The sequence below is a fragment of the Mustelus asterias genome, chromosome 4, assembly GCF_964213995.1.
Source record: "Mustelus asterias chromosome 4, sMusAst1.hap1.1, whole genome shotgun sequence".
In the NCBI taxonomy this organism is placed as follows: domain Eukaryota; kingdom Metazoa; phylum Chordata; class Chondrichthyes; order Carcharhiniformes; family Triakidae; genus Mustelus; species Mustelus asterias.
The window spans coordinates 9,378,514-9,393,988 of NC_135804.1; the positions used below are offsets into that span (position 1 = coordinate 9,378,514).

Below are 15,475 nucleotides of genomic sequence, written 5' to 3' on the forward strand. Positions count from 1 at the left end.
AGGATTAGGCTATTGAGTTGGATGATCAACCATGATCGTAATGAATGGCGGAACAGGCTCGATGGGGCGAATGGCCTCCTCCTGCTCCTATCGACCATGTTTCTATGTTTCTATCCTAAAGGTGTGAAAGTTGCTGTGTCAACCTTCTCTTTCTCACTGCCCTTCAGCATAGAGGTTTGTATGTACTTTCTCAATAAAGACTTAAAGAATGTGAAAGTCAGATTTCAAAAGGAAATTGGAGAGGTAGCTGAGGGAGATAAACCTGCTGGACTATCTGGGATATAACAGGGAAATTGGGACTGATTGAATTGCCCACCTGAGTTGGCAGGAACGCAATGGGTGTTATGTATGTTGGGGCATAGCACCTTGAAGCGAAGGGGTCATGCGACCTGAGCTGTGGGGTGAGCTGGATGGGAACCACCCTGAGTGGGCAGTCAACATTTGGAGGGTGGAGCGAATAGACTGAATAAAGATCCATGTTCCCTGATGCCTGACTGTGGAGTAGTTCTTGAGGAGACACACCTCAGTACTAAGAGATTTAACAAATGGCCTCCCTCTGCGGTGACCATCATTCTATGTAGCAGCATTGAAAGTCTTCCATTACAATGGAGATTTATTCTTAGTTGAGCACCATTGTAACCAGAGAATAAGATGTCACTCATTTTCTCACATACAATGATAGCCATGCCAGCATCTAAATTCCGTGCATATTTTCGATGTGTAACGTCACATAGGATGTGAAGAAAGAACATATTTGCATCTAAATTACCATAAATAACCCAGGGCAATTAACAATTATTTGTTTTTGAAGTGCCGTGACTGTCAAATATCAGCAACAGCAAACAGGGTTGTCTGTCCAAGGAACCTGTTTCATTTTTTGTGACATTGATTGGGAAGAAGGTTGGCGAAGATATCAGGAGAACTTACTGTTCTTCTTCAGGTCGTGTCATGGGATCTTTTACCATCGAAAGGTTTAATGTCTCACCTCCCAAACCCCTCTTGACAGAGCAGCAGTCCTTCCCCACCTCACTGAAGCTGAGGCACCTAGCAGCGCCCCAAATCTGGAGTCCTCTTGACAGGTGGACTCTTTATGTTTCAGCTGCAATACTGGACTGAGATCCAAATTCTGGAGAGCCTGGAACCGAACATGAGGGTGAAGGAAAGGGCAGGGTGCACTAACCACACCCCCGCCACCCCCCCCCCCCCCCCTCCAAAGTACTTGCAGCCCAATTTCTAGATCATTACCATTTGCCCTTTAAGCTCATCAATTGCATCTCCCTGTTGTGACCTGCTAAACTATTTAAAATTCTGCTCCCCCCATCTCCTCCCCCCCCCGCCACACACACACAACCCCCCCTCTTTGCACCCCCCCGCCCCCCCACCCCCCAACTCCACAACACACACAATTTCAAATTCAAAACTACAGCCAACTGACAAGCCATATGAGAGTAGATTCCTTGTACAGTTTGAATTGCCTTCGGAGACCCCCCTTCCTTTCTTCTGTGCTCATTACAAAAGGCAATAGCAATCAGAGATTCCATAGAGCAACCAGTATGGCCTCTTGCAGAATCTCAATACTGTGTTCAGTCCTGGTTCGCTGAAGCTTAAGGGAAAGAGTCAAATGTACAGCAAGGTAAGGAGGCCAAATTCTCATCCGAGAGATCTGAATTATATGGGAAGATATCTTTATATATTGTTAATGCTTAGCAAAGGCACCATTTACTGCCCGGGCCTGGCCACCCTATGAACAAGGTGGAGAGGATTTCTCTCTAGCTGCTAAAGTTTCCTCCAGTCAAGCTTCTTGCTAGCCCATGTCAATGTGGGACTTAATGTTGACCAAACCGGGTAAGGTAGCAAAAGAGAAAATGCTGGAAAATCTCAGTAGGTCTGGCAGCATCTGTAAGGAGAGAAAAGAGCTGACGTTTCGAGTCCAGACGACCCTTTGTCAAAAGGTAAGTTATCAGCCTTCCTTCTTTGAAGAACGGTCATTATTTTTGGGGGTTTTAATAATAATCCAATAGTTTCATAGTTTTTACAGATATCTTATTTTTAGTTTTCAAATAATTCTTTCAAACTAAACTCAAATTCCCAAAGGGCCACACTGACATCTGAGCTCATGCTCTCTGGATGGTTAGCCCAGAACAGTTTACTCCCGTATACAGCCGCACTGATTCTATCCTTTCCCGCTCAACCTCCAGCAATCCAGGAGGGCTGCAGTCAATTGCAAGAGCCCGTATGGTCATTGTGGGAGAGGTCAGTAAGCTCGAAACACATCCGTGATTCTAGACCGTGTGGTCCAATCCCACCATGGCAGTTGGGGAACATCTGGAATAGATAGCTAGCCACAATTACCCATCGTTACGAAACTGTCAGCTTACTGTAAAAACCCATCTGGTTCACTCACATGGGGGAATCCTTCCATCCTTGCCTGGTCTGTTTTATACATGACTCAAGGATCCATAGCCATGTGGCCACCTTCTGAAATGGCCCAGCAAACCACTAGCTGTATTCAAGAAGAAGGCTCGCCTGCACCTTCGGAAGAGCAATTTGGGATGCGCAAAAATAAACGCTGGCCCTGCCGGTGACACTTGTGTCTAGTGAACTGATGAATAAAAATCCTTTAACTCTGAAAAGGGAGGGATTTTTCTCCCACTCTGTGGTGTGTTTCACAGTAATGAGAGGTTGCTTGTGCTCACTGGTGCTGGGATATTATGGTCCCACCGTTGTCAACGGGGTTGCTTATTGAACGCAACCCTCATTGCCGGGAAACTTGCGGCGGGGGTGCGGCGGCAGCGGGACCGCAGATCCTGCCGACGTAGGCGTCAGCAAGGTTTCCGCGAGGGAGTTTAAATTCAGTGCTCTTGACACATTTACCTTCAAAGACAGTCACCTGTGGGGTTGCTCTGCACGCTTTGCTTACCTAGAGTATCACAGGGTTCATTTTTCCAGGAACAGATGTCCAATCCGGTTAGTAAAACAGCGTGGTCATGCCGCTTGCCATTCTTTTCCACCAGCCCAGACTGCCACTGACAGAAACTGTTCAACGATTGGTCCGCGTGATGGTTGATCACCAACCCAGGCTGGAAGAAGAAACCAACACAAGCCCATTTCTTTTGTTTCACAATTAGTTCTGTGAGTGTGACAAGCATTAATTATTGTTACAGTTCCAGCCGACACCAAAGGCAATCTTATGTGCAATTAATTGAACACAACTCCACATTGAACATCTCTTGACAGCTTAGTCCAATTAACTACTTTGTAACCTGGAGGCCATCAGACATGTCACCCAAATGGCCAATCTTCAAGCATGGGGGTGGGATGGTGGCACAGTGGTTAGCATTGCTGTCTCACAGTGCCAGGGACCCGGGTTCAATTCCGACCACGGGTGACCGTCCGTGTGGAGTTTGCACGTTTATTGGCCAGCATTTATTGCCCATCCCTAGTTGCCCCTTGAGAAGGTGGTGGTGAGCTGCCTTCTTGAATCGCTGCAGTCCACGTGCTGTGGGTTGATCCACAATGCCGTTAGGGAGGGAATTCCAGGATTTTGACCCAGCGACTGGGAAGGAATGGCGATATATTTCTGAGTCAGGATGGTGAGTGGCTTGGAGAGGAACTTGCAGGTGGTGGTGTTCCCATATATCTGCTGCCCTATGTCTGCATGGGTTTCTTCCAGGTGCTCCGGTTTCATCCCACAGTCCAAAGATGCGCAGGTTAGTTGGATTGGCCACAATAAATTGCCCCTTAGTGCCCCAAGGTGTGTAGATTAGGGGGATTAGTGGGGTAAATACATGGGATTTTGGGGATAGGGTCTGGGTAAGATGCTCTATTGGAGAGTTGATGCAGACATGATGGGCCAAATGGCTTCATTCTGCACTGTAGGGATTCTATGATTTTATGAGCCCACGTGGTGAATGTCGGGAACACACCTGACCCAAGAGAGGACACTATAATTAACGTAATCACACATACACATGCACATACCCATATATTCTGACAAGCTACAATGGAGCACAAATCTGATATTTATTTCTCTATAGGCATGCAACACATGCGCGAGGATGTGGAAGACTGCAAATGACTTATTAGGGCACACTTGGCTTGTCTAATGTACCATCTTCACCTCTCATGCCCCTCAATATCTACTAAATATCCAGGCACTCCCCCACCTGAGTTGTGGAAAACCAATGCCCTTTGCGGGTATTCTGTTCTGGTGCCAGGAGTGAATCAATGAGTAGTAATTTGCATCTGAGTCAGATGGTCATGAGTTCAAGCCTCACACTAGGCTACAACAAGTAACCTGCACTGGCAAAGGTGCTGTCCAATGGATGGGGTGGTAAACTGCCCCCTTCAGTTGAGTGTTAAAGGTCCCTTGACAACTATTTGAAGTAGAACAGCAGGGGTGTTCTTCCCGTGTTGTGGCCACTAGTTAAGCCAACATTACTAAGGTGGTAACTGGATTTCAGAAATATTTCAAAGATTGTGAAGCACTCTGGGACATGAAAGGTGCTGCACAAGTCATAAATTCACCATTTTCTTATTGGCTGCTTGACCTTCCCTCTCCTGAGCTGTAGCCCATACTCTCCCCGGGAGTTGGTGATTATCTCAAACATTATGGTTTGGTTTAACTGTGTCTCATCAAGTATAAATCATAAGGTAAGAGCATGAAAACAACCTACTGGATCCTGCTCCAGAAGTAACAGGCTCACAACCACAATCTTTATGTCACTTCCGATGGTGCCATCTTTGAAAAGACTGGATACCTGTGGGGAAAAAGTCAGCACGTCACTGCCTAGAATTCCACAGACATTACAGCGCAGCAATTAGCCATTCAAGCTGGGAATCAGTGGGGAAATCTCGCCAGTGGCTGGAGACATAGCTAACACATGTGATTATTGGAGGCCAATCATCTCAGCCCCAGGAGATCACTGTGTTCCTCAGGACAGTGTCCAAGGCCCAACCATCTTCAACTGCTTGCCTGCATAGAACAAGGCATGGGTAACATTAAACATTGGGCTGAAAAGAGACAAGTCTTCGTTGTGTTCCATTAATGCCAGGTAATTTCCATCTCCAACAAATGAGAATCTAACTACCTCCCCTTGATATTCAATGGGATTGCGATCACCAATTTTTTTTTAATTCATGGGACATGGGCATTGCTGGCTGGCCAGCATTTATTGCCCATTCCTAGTTGTCCGTTGAGAGTCAACCACATTGCTATGGCTCTGGAGTCACATGCAGGCCAGACCGGATAAGGGTGGCAGATTTCCTTCCCTAAAGGACATTAGTGAACCAAATGGGTTTTTCTGACAATTGACAATGATTTCATGGTCATCAGTAGATTCTTAATTCCAGATTTTTTTTTCATTGAATTCAAATTCCACCATCTGCCGTGGTGGGAGTCGAACCTGGATCCCCAGAACATTAGCTGAGTTTTTGGATTAATAGTCCAGTGATAATACCACTCAGCCATCACCTCCCCTGTCATCAACATCCTTGGCACCACCATTAATCAGAAACCTAACTGAACATGTCACCTAAATATCATTCCTACAAGAACAGATCAGAAACAACTTATCTCCTGGCCCCCCAAAGTCTATCCACCAACCACAAGGCATCACAAGGAGTGTGATGGAATACTCCCCACTTGCCTGGATGAGTGCAGCTCCAACAACACTCAAAAAGCTCAACACCGTCCAAGACAATTCAGCTCGTTTGACTGGCACCCCATCCATTACCTTAAGCATTCACCTGCTTCACCGCGGGCACAGTGACTGCTGTATGTACTATCAACAAGATGCACTGCACTGCACCAATTCACCAAGGTTCCTTCAACAGCACCTTCCAAACTGATGGCCTTTACTGTCCAAGAGAGCAGGCACATGGGAATGCCACCTCCAACTCACACCAATCTGACTTGTAAACATATCGTCACTTAATCAAACTCCAGGGTCTCTCTATCTAACAGGTAGACTGCAGCCATTCAAGAAGGCAACTCACCAACACCTTCTCCAGGGCAATTAGGGATGGGCAACAAAAGTTGGTCTTGCCAGTGATCCCCACATCCCACAAATAATAAGTCTGTGTTAGTGTTTGTAGTTCACATCAGCTTCCTCCATCCCCTCTTCACATAACCCTATCAGCATATTCCTTTTCCCCTCATACACGTGACTGGCTTTCCCTTCAATGTATCAACACTATTCATTTCAACTACTCAAGCGATGCTGAGTTCCACATTTTCAGCATTCTTTGTGCAAAGCAGTGTTCCCTGGATTCATCACCGGATTTGTGAGTGACCACCTCGTATTGAAGTTCCCTAGATCCTCTACGTCCACCCTCGCAAAACTTCTCATAATTTTAAAGATCTCTCCCAAGTCGCCTTTCAGCCTCCCATCCATTGACTCTGTCTACGCTTCCGGCTGCCTCGGCAAAGCAGCCAGCATAATTAAGGACTCCATGCACCCTGGACATTCTCTCTTCCACTTTCTTCCGTCGGGAAAAAGATATAGAAGTCTGAGGTCACGTACCAACCAACTCAAAAACAGCTTGTTCCCTGCTGCCATAAGACATTTGAATGGACCTACCTTGCATTAAGTTGATCTTTCTCTACACCCTAACTATGACTATGACACGACATTCTGCACTCTCTCTTTTCCTTCTCTATGAACAGTGTGCTTTGTCTGTATAGTGCGCAAGAAACAATACTTTTCACTGTATGCTAATACATGTGACAATAATAAAGCAAATCAAACTCAAGTCAAATTCTCTTTTTGAAAGGATACAGCTCCAGCTGTTCTGTCCTTCCTGATGCAATGAACCAACGTTCGATGGTTGGCAAAAATAGAGAAGCATGGGGGGGATGTAATGGCACAACACAAAAACAAAGTACCAAGGTCGCTGGAAATCTGAAATAATGAAACAGAAAATGCTGGAAAAACTCAGCGGGCCAGGCAGCATCTGTGGAGAGAGAAACCAAGTTAACGTCTTGGTTCAAGTGACCTTCCAGCAGAACTACAGAGAGCCAGAAACTAATAAGCTTTTAAACCAGTGCAAAAGTTTAAAGTTTAAGTTTATTTATTAGTGTCATAAGTAGGTTTACATTAACACTGCAATGAAGTTACTGTGAAAATCCCCTAGATGACACACTCGGGCGCCTGTTTGGGTACACTGAGGGAGAATTTTAGCATGGCCAATGCACCTAACCAGTACATCTTTTGGACTGTGGGAGGAAACTGGACTACACAAAGGAAACCCACGCAGACACGGGGAGAACGTGTAGACTCCACACAGACAGTGACCCAAGCTAAGAATTAAACCCGGGTCCCTGGCGCTGTGAGGCAGCAGTGCGAACCACTGTGCCACCGTGCCACAAGGTGAAAGAAGCAAGGAAGAACAAAAAGCTTGTCCTAGGGTGGACAGGAGAGATTTAATAATCAAAGATTTCACAATACAAATATGTAAAATTTCAGAAGGAATGTAAAAATGTGTTTAACAAAGAAAATAACAGCATCTGCTTCATGCCCGGGGAACATCCAACGAAGCAGTTATGAGCTGTCCCTCGATGGTGAAATAAATCACATTAGGACATTGTCAGCTGCAGTATTTTGCTTAGAATATCAGCCCTGGAAGGAAAACATTTTGACACATTTAAATTTTATAATTTAAAGGGCAGGAATGTTTGCTCAAGTAATTCCCCCACACCATGTCTCTGTAAAGAATATATAATAATTTTCATTATATTGCCACAATTTTTGACAAAGAAAATGAACTTCCTCACCCAACGGCATGTCAGCGCGATTGTCTTGCCTCCAGGCTTCTCTGGTGATGTCGTAGGAACTGGAGGAGGCCATTCAGTCCCTCAACCTATTCCACCATCCAATCAGATCGTGTTTGACCCGTGTATCCCAACTCCGTTCACCTGCCTTGGTTCCATATCCCTTGACAACCATGTCTAAAAATTACTCTGAGGGGAGGCTTTTCCATTCTGGCGGCTCAGTCCGGTGGTGGGTGGGAATAGTGAGCGTGCTGAGCTGCAGAGCCAGTGAACATGTGCAATCTTCCATTTTCCGGTTCATTAATTACCCATCGGTGAGGAACTTGGCAAATTTCGTGGTGGGAGCGAGAAGGAAATCACCTGTGCTGTCGTTACCGACTGGAGTCGAAGACCCTGGCAGCATATTTAAATGGCACCTGGGTAGACATTCACTTATCCAAGCTACCCGTCTAGTCTCCCTTTCTTACCCACCCAATGAGAACTTTACCCAGCAGAGTCTCTCCCTAGACCTGTCACTCCACCACATCCCTTTCCTTCATCTCCTCCATCCCACGCACACACCCCATACTGAATTCATAGAATCCCCACAGTGTCGAAGGAGGCCATTCAACCCATCGAGTCTGCACCGACAACAATCCCACCCACGCCCTATCCCCGTAACTCCACATATTTACCCCGCTAATCTCGCGAACCTACGCATCCTGGGACACTAAGGGGCAATTTAGCATGGCCAATCAACTTAACCCGCAGATCTTTGGACTGTGGGAGGAAGCCGGAGCACCTGGAGGAAACCCACGCAGACACAGGGAGAATGCATAAACAGTGACCCAAGCCGGGAATCGAACCCAGGTCCCTGGAGCTGTGAGGCAGCAGTGCTAACCACTGTGCCACCATTCACCCCCTTAGACCTCACTACCCTGCCCTCTAAGGCACTGAGGCTCTGACAAAGGGTCATACAGACTCAAAACATTGGCTCTATTCTCTCCCGACAGATGTGTCAGACCTGCTGAGATTTTCCAGCATTTCTGTTTTTGTTCTCTAAGGCACTAACCGTCTTCCCCCCCCCCCCCCCCCGCTTTCTCCTGTTATTCTTCCTCCCCCTGCCACCAAACCGACACTGACACCCTTAAACCCAATTTCCCCAGACATTCTCCCCTACACCCTTCCTTGGACATTCTCCCTGACCCCGTCCCCTTCCCCTGACATTGCCTCCCCTCCCCACTTCCCTGGATGCTATCCCCATAATTCCCACCCTTCCCCCGCAAGCCTGCCTCCCCTGCCCAGCCTTCGCTCCAACTTCCATCCTACGCACACCACCACTGCCCCCCGACCCCCACCTGCACTCACCTGCCTCCTTTGACCAGCATTGCTACAGCGTTTGCTAACAGCACTCGCTATGAGTGAAATTATGCGAGGTCTCCAACCAAGCGAAAGCAGCATCTACGAACCTCAAATTGGTGAAAGAGGTGACACTCGTCAAGTGCACACGACTTATATACAGTCGTAAAACTGAATGTTCTAAATCCTTGCTGGTGGGAATCTCAATTCGGAGGGCGAGCTTTATTCTGGCAAGGTGATCTTTTAATGAGCATACCTGAGTTACTAATGTTGGGACGCTCGACCACCTGGAAAGTAGGGGGAACAAAATTCCAACTGTTTTCCCACCGTTGGGAAATAGATTTTTTGCCTCCCGCCGCGATTCCCTGGCGGGAGTGGAGAATTCCACCCTTAATCCCAGTTTTGAAAACATCAACTGGCACCTGAGCTCCAAGTTTTCTTAGAGGAAGAGTGTTCCAGATCGCTGCAAGTCTTTGTGTGAAACAGTTCTTCCTCATACCATCCCTGAATGATTTAGCTCTAATTAGTATAGAGGCGATGGCCGAGTGATATTATCGCTAGATTATTAATCCAGAAACTCAGCTAATGTTCTGGGGACCTGGGTTCGAATCCCGCCACGGCAGATGGTGGAATTTGAATTCCATAAGAAATATCTGGAATTAAGAATCTACTGATGACCATGAAACCATTGTCGATTGTCGGAAAAACCCATCTGGTTCTCTAATGTCCTTCAGGGAATGAAATCTGCCGTCCTTATCCAGTTTGGCCTACATGTGACTCCAGAGATACAGCAATGTGGTGACTCTCAACGCCCTCCAAGGGCAACTAGGGATGGACAATTAAATGCTGGCCAGCCAGCGACGCCCATGTCCCATGAATGAATTTTAAAAATAAGCTCGGTCCTCTTGTTCTGCTCTCCTCCACACAAGTGGACACAGTGGAGGATGTTGTAGGAGCTCTCAGAGCAGTTCCATTCAAAACAAGCAAAGTTACATCCTCAGACCCAACACAGGGGATAAGCCAGAGGAAGCACCATGGACTGTGTGGGTATCCTGCTTGCTTTGCTGGGAATATTTCGTTGAACAGTAATGAGCAAAATCATTGATCTCCTTGACCCAGGGTCACTGAAGTCAGTTGCAATGACCCTAGCAGTGCCCTGCATCCAGTGTTTACATTCTAAACCCCCCGCCCTCCCCAGCTGGGAGGCTCTGGAACCAGGGGACGCAGTCACAGAATAAGGGGCAAAGTCATTTAGGGCTGAGACAAGGAGGAATTTCTTCACTCAGAAGGTGGCGAATCTTTGTAATTCTTTCCCAAAGAAGGCTATGGAGGTTCAGTCATTGAGTATGTTCACACCAGTGACCAACGGATTTCTAGTTGTCAAGGGATATGGGGATAGTGTAGGTCAGCCATGGTCTAACTGACTGGTGGGTCAGGTTTGAGGGGTTGAAAGGTCTATTTCTGCTCTTATTTCCTATGTTCCTGTGAGAAACACCTGAAGTCTTCACCATGTTACTGCCTCGTATGTCATGCCAAGCTCCATACCAGCCACATCTGAATTTTGTCATGTCCACCTGCTTCTCTGCACATGTGACCTCAGCTCAGTATACTCCCCTACATTGCCTCTCTCATTGTGATTCATTGCTTTGACTCAGAAATTAGTGCTGTTCTTTCCTGTTTTCTGCTAATTCAGGGTGCAGCGAACAGGACTCTCCAAAAATAGAACTGTTCAACTGTAAGACTGACTCAATAGATTTTCTCCAATTGGCACGGTGGCACAGTGGTCAGCACTGCTGCCTCACAGCATCAGGGACCTGGGTTTGATTCCGGACTTTGGTCACTGTCTGTGCGGAGTGTGCACGTTCTCCCCGTGTCTGCGTTGGTTTCCTTCGAGTGCTCTAGTTTTCTGCCACAAGTCCGTAAGACGTGCTGGTTAGGTGCATTGGCCGTGCTAAATTCTCCCTCACTGTACCCAAACAGGTGCCGGAGTGTGGTAACTGGAGGATTTTCACAGTAACGTCATTGCAGTGTTAATGTAAGCGTACTTGTGACACTAATAAATAAACTTTAAATTGCTTTTTGTGATCAAGTGTCTGACCTCAAGTTTAGAACTAGTCACTATGGTGGATTCAAAAATGGGAGCCCAGGAACTGCAGACCTATGCTCCTTTGATAGTCTAGAAACATAGCAGACTCCCTTGAGAAAAGCACTGGAATTCTATGGCCCCTTTTAAGTTTCTTTTTAAGCTTATTTATTAATCACAAGTAGGCCTTACATTAACACTGCAATGAAGTTACTGTGAAATTCCCCCAGTCGCCACACTCCAGCGCCTGTTTGGGTCAATTCACTTAACCAACACGTCTTTTAGAATGGGGGAGGAAACCGGAACACCCGGAGGAAACCCACGCAGACACGGGGAGAACATGCAAACTCCACACAGTGACCCAAGCCAGGAATCGAACCAAGGTCCTTGGCGCTGTGGGGCAGCAGTGCTAACCCACAATGCCACCGTGCTACCCCAGCGGCAGGTTAAGGAGCAATACCCTCTTGTAGATGATTGTATATTCATTCCCAACTCTAAAAGAATAAAGGCACACAGGAAATGGCTACTATGGCTTCACTGACATATGACCTTTCTCACTGGCTTACCATGTTCATAATGGTGAGGATATAGGTGGTGATGTTCTCCCTGCCGTGTTTCTCCAGCATCTTCTTGTCTGCCACCACCAGAGTTTCCACCGTCAGTCCCCTGTTTTTCCGGGATTCCAGGACTGAGCGTTTCAATCTGCTCCTGGGGCTGTACTCATTGGACAAGATGTGGATATCCTCCAGTGGAGGTTGAGGCATGTCTAAGGCAGGAGTGTGGGGAGGGAAGGAAGCAGAGAACATACAGTTCCGGAGAGAAGCCAAAAGTGCATTTTTAATTGCTTTCCCCCCGTGCATGTTTTAAAAAGAGAAAGTTCTAACATTAGGACAACGACACAACGTTTTGAGTAAATCTTCAACCTGTAGTACTGAACAACGGTCGTTAGGACAATCAAAGTAATTTTAATCTCTCCCCTTGAGTTAGAAACCCACAGTCCCCTACAGTAACTTGAATCTATATTGTGCTTTTAATGCAACAAAGCACTTATCAACAACATTATCAATAAAAACATCTTTGAAAGTCAACGCTGGAAGACAGGTGGAGGACAGGTGACCAAAAGCTTGGTCACCAAGGTCACCTTTAGGGAGCATGTTAAAGGAAGAGAGAGAGGAAGGCAAAAGGGTTTGGGACGAAAAGTCCAGAATTAATGGCGAAGGCCGTCAGTGGTGGAATGATTAATATCGGGAGTATTCAAGAGGCCATGATGGGAGCACCTCAGCAATGTTAGGCTGGAGGACGTTCAAGAGGTTTCCGGGTGGAGGAGGTCGCAAAGGGACTTCAAAGCAAGGATGATGATTTTAAAATTGAGTTATTGTCTGACGGGGAACTAATACAGTCCAGTGAGCTCAGGGATGCTAGGTGAATGAGGCTCAAAGAACAAAGAAAAGTACAGCACAGGAATAGGCCCTTCGGCCCTCCAAGCCTGTGCCGATCATGATGCCTGCCTAAACTAAAATCATATGCACTTACGGAATCCGTATCCTTCCATTCCCAACCTATTCATCTATTCATCTAGTTGCCCCTTAAATGCCGCAATCGTACCTGCTCCCACCACCTCCCCAGGCAGCGAGTTTCAGACATTCACCACCCTCTGTGTAAAAAGCTTGCCTCGCACATCTCCTCTAAACTTTTCGCCATGCACCTTAAACCTATGTCCCCTAGTCGTTGACTTTTCTACCCTAGGAAAGAGCATCTGACTATCCACTCTGTCCATGCTACTCATAATCTTGTAGACCTCTATCAGGTCACAACCTCCGTGGCTCCAGTGAGAAAAAACCGAGTTTATCCAACCTCTCCTCGTAGCTAATACGCTCCAGACCAGGCAACATCCTGCTAAACCTCTTCTGTACCCTCTCCAAATCATCCACATCCTTCTGGTGGCGAGGCGACCAGAATTGTGCACAATATTCTAAATGAGGCCTAACTAAGGTTCTGTACAGCTGCAGCATGACCTGCCAATTTTTAAACTCAATGCCCCGACCGATGAAGCCAAGCATGTCGTATGCCTTCTTGACTACCTTATCCACCTGCGTTGCCACTTTCAGTGATCAGTGGAGATGTACGTCCAGATGTCTCTGCCTGTCAATACTCCGAAGGATTCTATCATTTATTGTATAATTCCGACAGGCATTGGACCTTCCAAAATGCATTATCTCACACTTAGCCGGATTAAACTCCATCTGCCATTTCTCCGCCCAAGTCTCTAACCGGTCTATATCTTGCTGTATCCTCTGACAATCCTTTTCACTATCCGCAACTCCACCAATTTTTGTGTCATCTGTGAACTTACTAAGTTCGCCACATAGAGTCATAGAATCGAATCATAGAATCCCTAAAGTACAGAAGGAGGCCATTTGGCCCATCGAGTCTGCACCGACCCCACAATCCCACCCAGGCCCTATTCCCGTAGCCCCCCACATTTACCCTGCTAATCCCCCTGCATGTTAAGATATGGGCAGCAAGAGTTCTATATGAAGAGGGGTTTAGCTATCTTCCTCCAACCTCCAGTCTTCAAGCCCACCAGGGAGCCATAAAGTGCAGCAGTGAACAGCTCTACGTAGCCAAGCGATGATTGGAATCACGTTGCCGGATGCTAATTCAATCGGGACCAGAAACCTCAGCTCACAACTCTCTTGTCTGTGTTGAGTTAAGACAATCTCACGTGGGGCCCCGATGGAATGTACAACTGAACTCAGTGTCAATGAGAGTGGGGAAAAGAAATAGTAGGTCAATCTTGGCTGCTACCCAGACACAGTACCCATCCACACTCTCCCTGAACACTGCCCCTACCATGACATGGGCTGAGAATGACTATCAGGCGTGGCTAAACTTGCATCTATCTTGCACCGATGTGTAGAAAAATATCTCAAAAGCGTTTCACAGAGGCGTCAGCAAAAACACGGGTGCCGGGATTGTGGGGAACGCTGATCAGAAGAGGCGGGTTTGCAGGAATCTTGACAGAGCAGAGGGAGGTAGAAAGGTTGAGGGAGGGAATGTCAGGAGGCTGAGGACTAGACAGCTGAACACATGGCCACCAGGCATGGTGCAAAGGGGGTTGGGTTGGGTGGGGTAGGGAACTGGGCAGATTACACACAATACTCGATTCAGAGGAAGAAAGTACAGGGGTGAGGGACAAGTGGGGTGACTAGGAGATTAGAAATGAGACGGCAAAAATCAGCTGTCAATCACACCTGAAAAATAACTTGATTCAGGCAGGAGAGAGCTGCCCACATCTGCCGGTCTGGCCTTCCACAAGACCTGAAATACACAGCAGAGACGGGGGGAAGAAACTAATTTATCCAAAAGGAGAAAGATTACAGTATTTGCTGACTGCGCTAAGCACTGGTGATGTTTAGACAGTGCTAAATACTTCTCTCCGAGTGACAGATTTTCCCGAGTTACCTCGACCTAGCTAAGGCCTCGTCAGGAAGCAAAGGCCTGAGGAAACACTTATGGGAATAAAATTCTTGGCAAGAGAGGGAGAAATCAAGCCCCAGGATTAACAAGAGGGAGATCAAGAAACTAATTTACCAGCAAGATGAATGGTGCGTTTAAAGTGCACAGAGAGATTGGACAGCAATTTCCTATCTGATTCCACACATTCCCCGCAACCACCCCCCACCACCGTGATATTCCAATTCCAACCCCATTATCCTTTCTAAAAGATCTCATAACCAGAACCAAGAAAATTGAGGTGAGGGACATCAGATTCACACTCAATTTTGTAGGATTAAATAGATGGTGCACTGATTATCCAAGGCTTAGGGGTGGCACGGTGGCACAGTGGTTAGCACTGCTGCTTCATAGCTCCAAGGACCCGGGTTCAATTCCTGGCTTGGGTCACTGTCTGTATGGAGTTTGCACATTCACCCCGTGTCTGCGTGGGTTTCCTCCAGGTGCTCCGGTTTCTTCCCACATTCTGAAAGACGTGCGGGTTAGGTGCATTGACCCGAACAGGTGCTGGACTGTGGCGACTAGGGAAATTTCACAGTAACCTCATTGCAGTGTTAATGTAAGCCTTACTTGTGACTAATAAATAAACTATAACTTTTTAAAGAGCAGGGGTAATGTTAAAAATCAGGCAGCCATCTCTCACTCCATGTTCATTATCAATGAAATATTTTCTTTGATGATTGTCCACGGGCACCTAAATGCATCGCAGTCAAAGGCATTAGAAGTGGTTCTCCCATTGGCAGATGCCACTCTGAAATACTGCTGCC

The 15,475-nt window shown here is 46.8% G+C and overlaps 1 protein-coding gene across 1 annotated transcript in view; it reads right to left on the minus strand.

Moving 5' to 3' along the window:
* Nucleotides 1-15,475, minus strand: part of adamts18 (ADAM metallopeptidase with thrombospondin type 1 motif, 18) — a 249,863-nt gene that overhangs the window by 134,734 nt on the left and 99,654 nt on the right. The window contains exons 4-6 of the mRNA XM_078210979.1: nucleotides 11,759-11,958; nucleotides 4,677-4,760; nucleotides 2,921-3,080 (exon numbers count right to left, since the gene is read on the minus strand). Coding sequence (XP_078067105.1) covers nucleotides 2,921-3,080; nucleotides 4,677-4,760; nucleotides 11,759-11,958 — 444 coding nt within the window. The remainder of the gene's footprint in view (nucleotides 1-2,920; nucleotides 3,081-4,676; nucleotides 4,761-11,758; nucleotides 11,959-15,475) is intronic.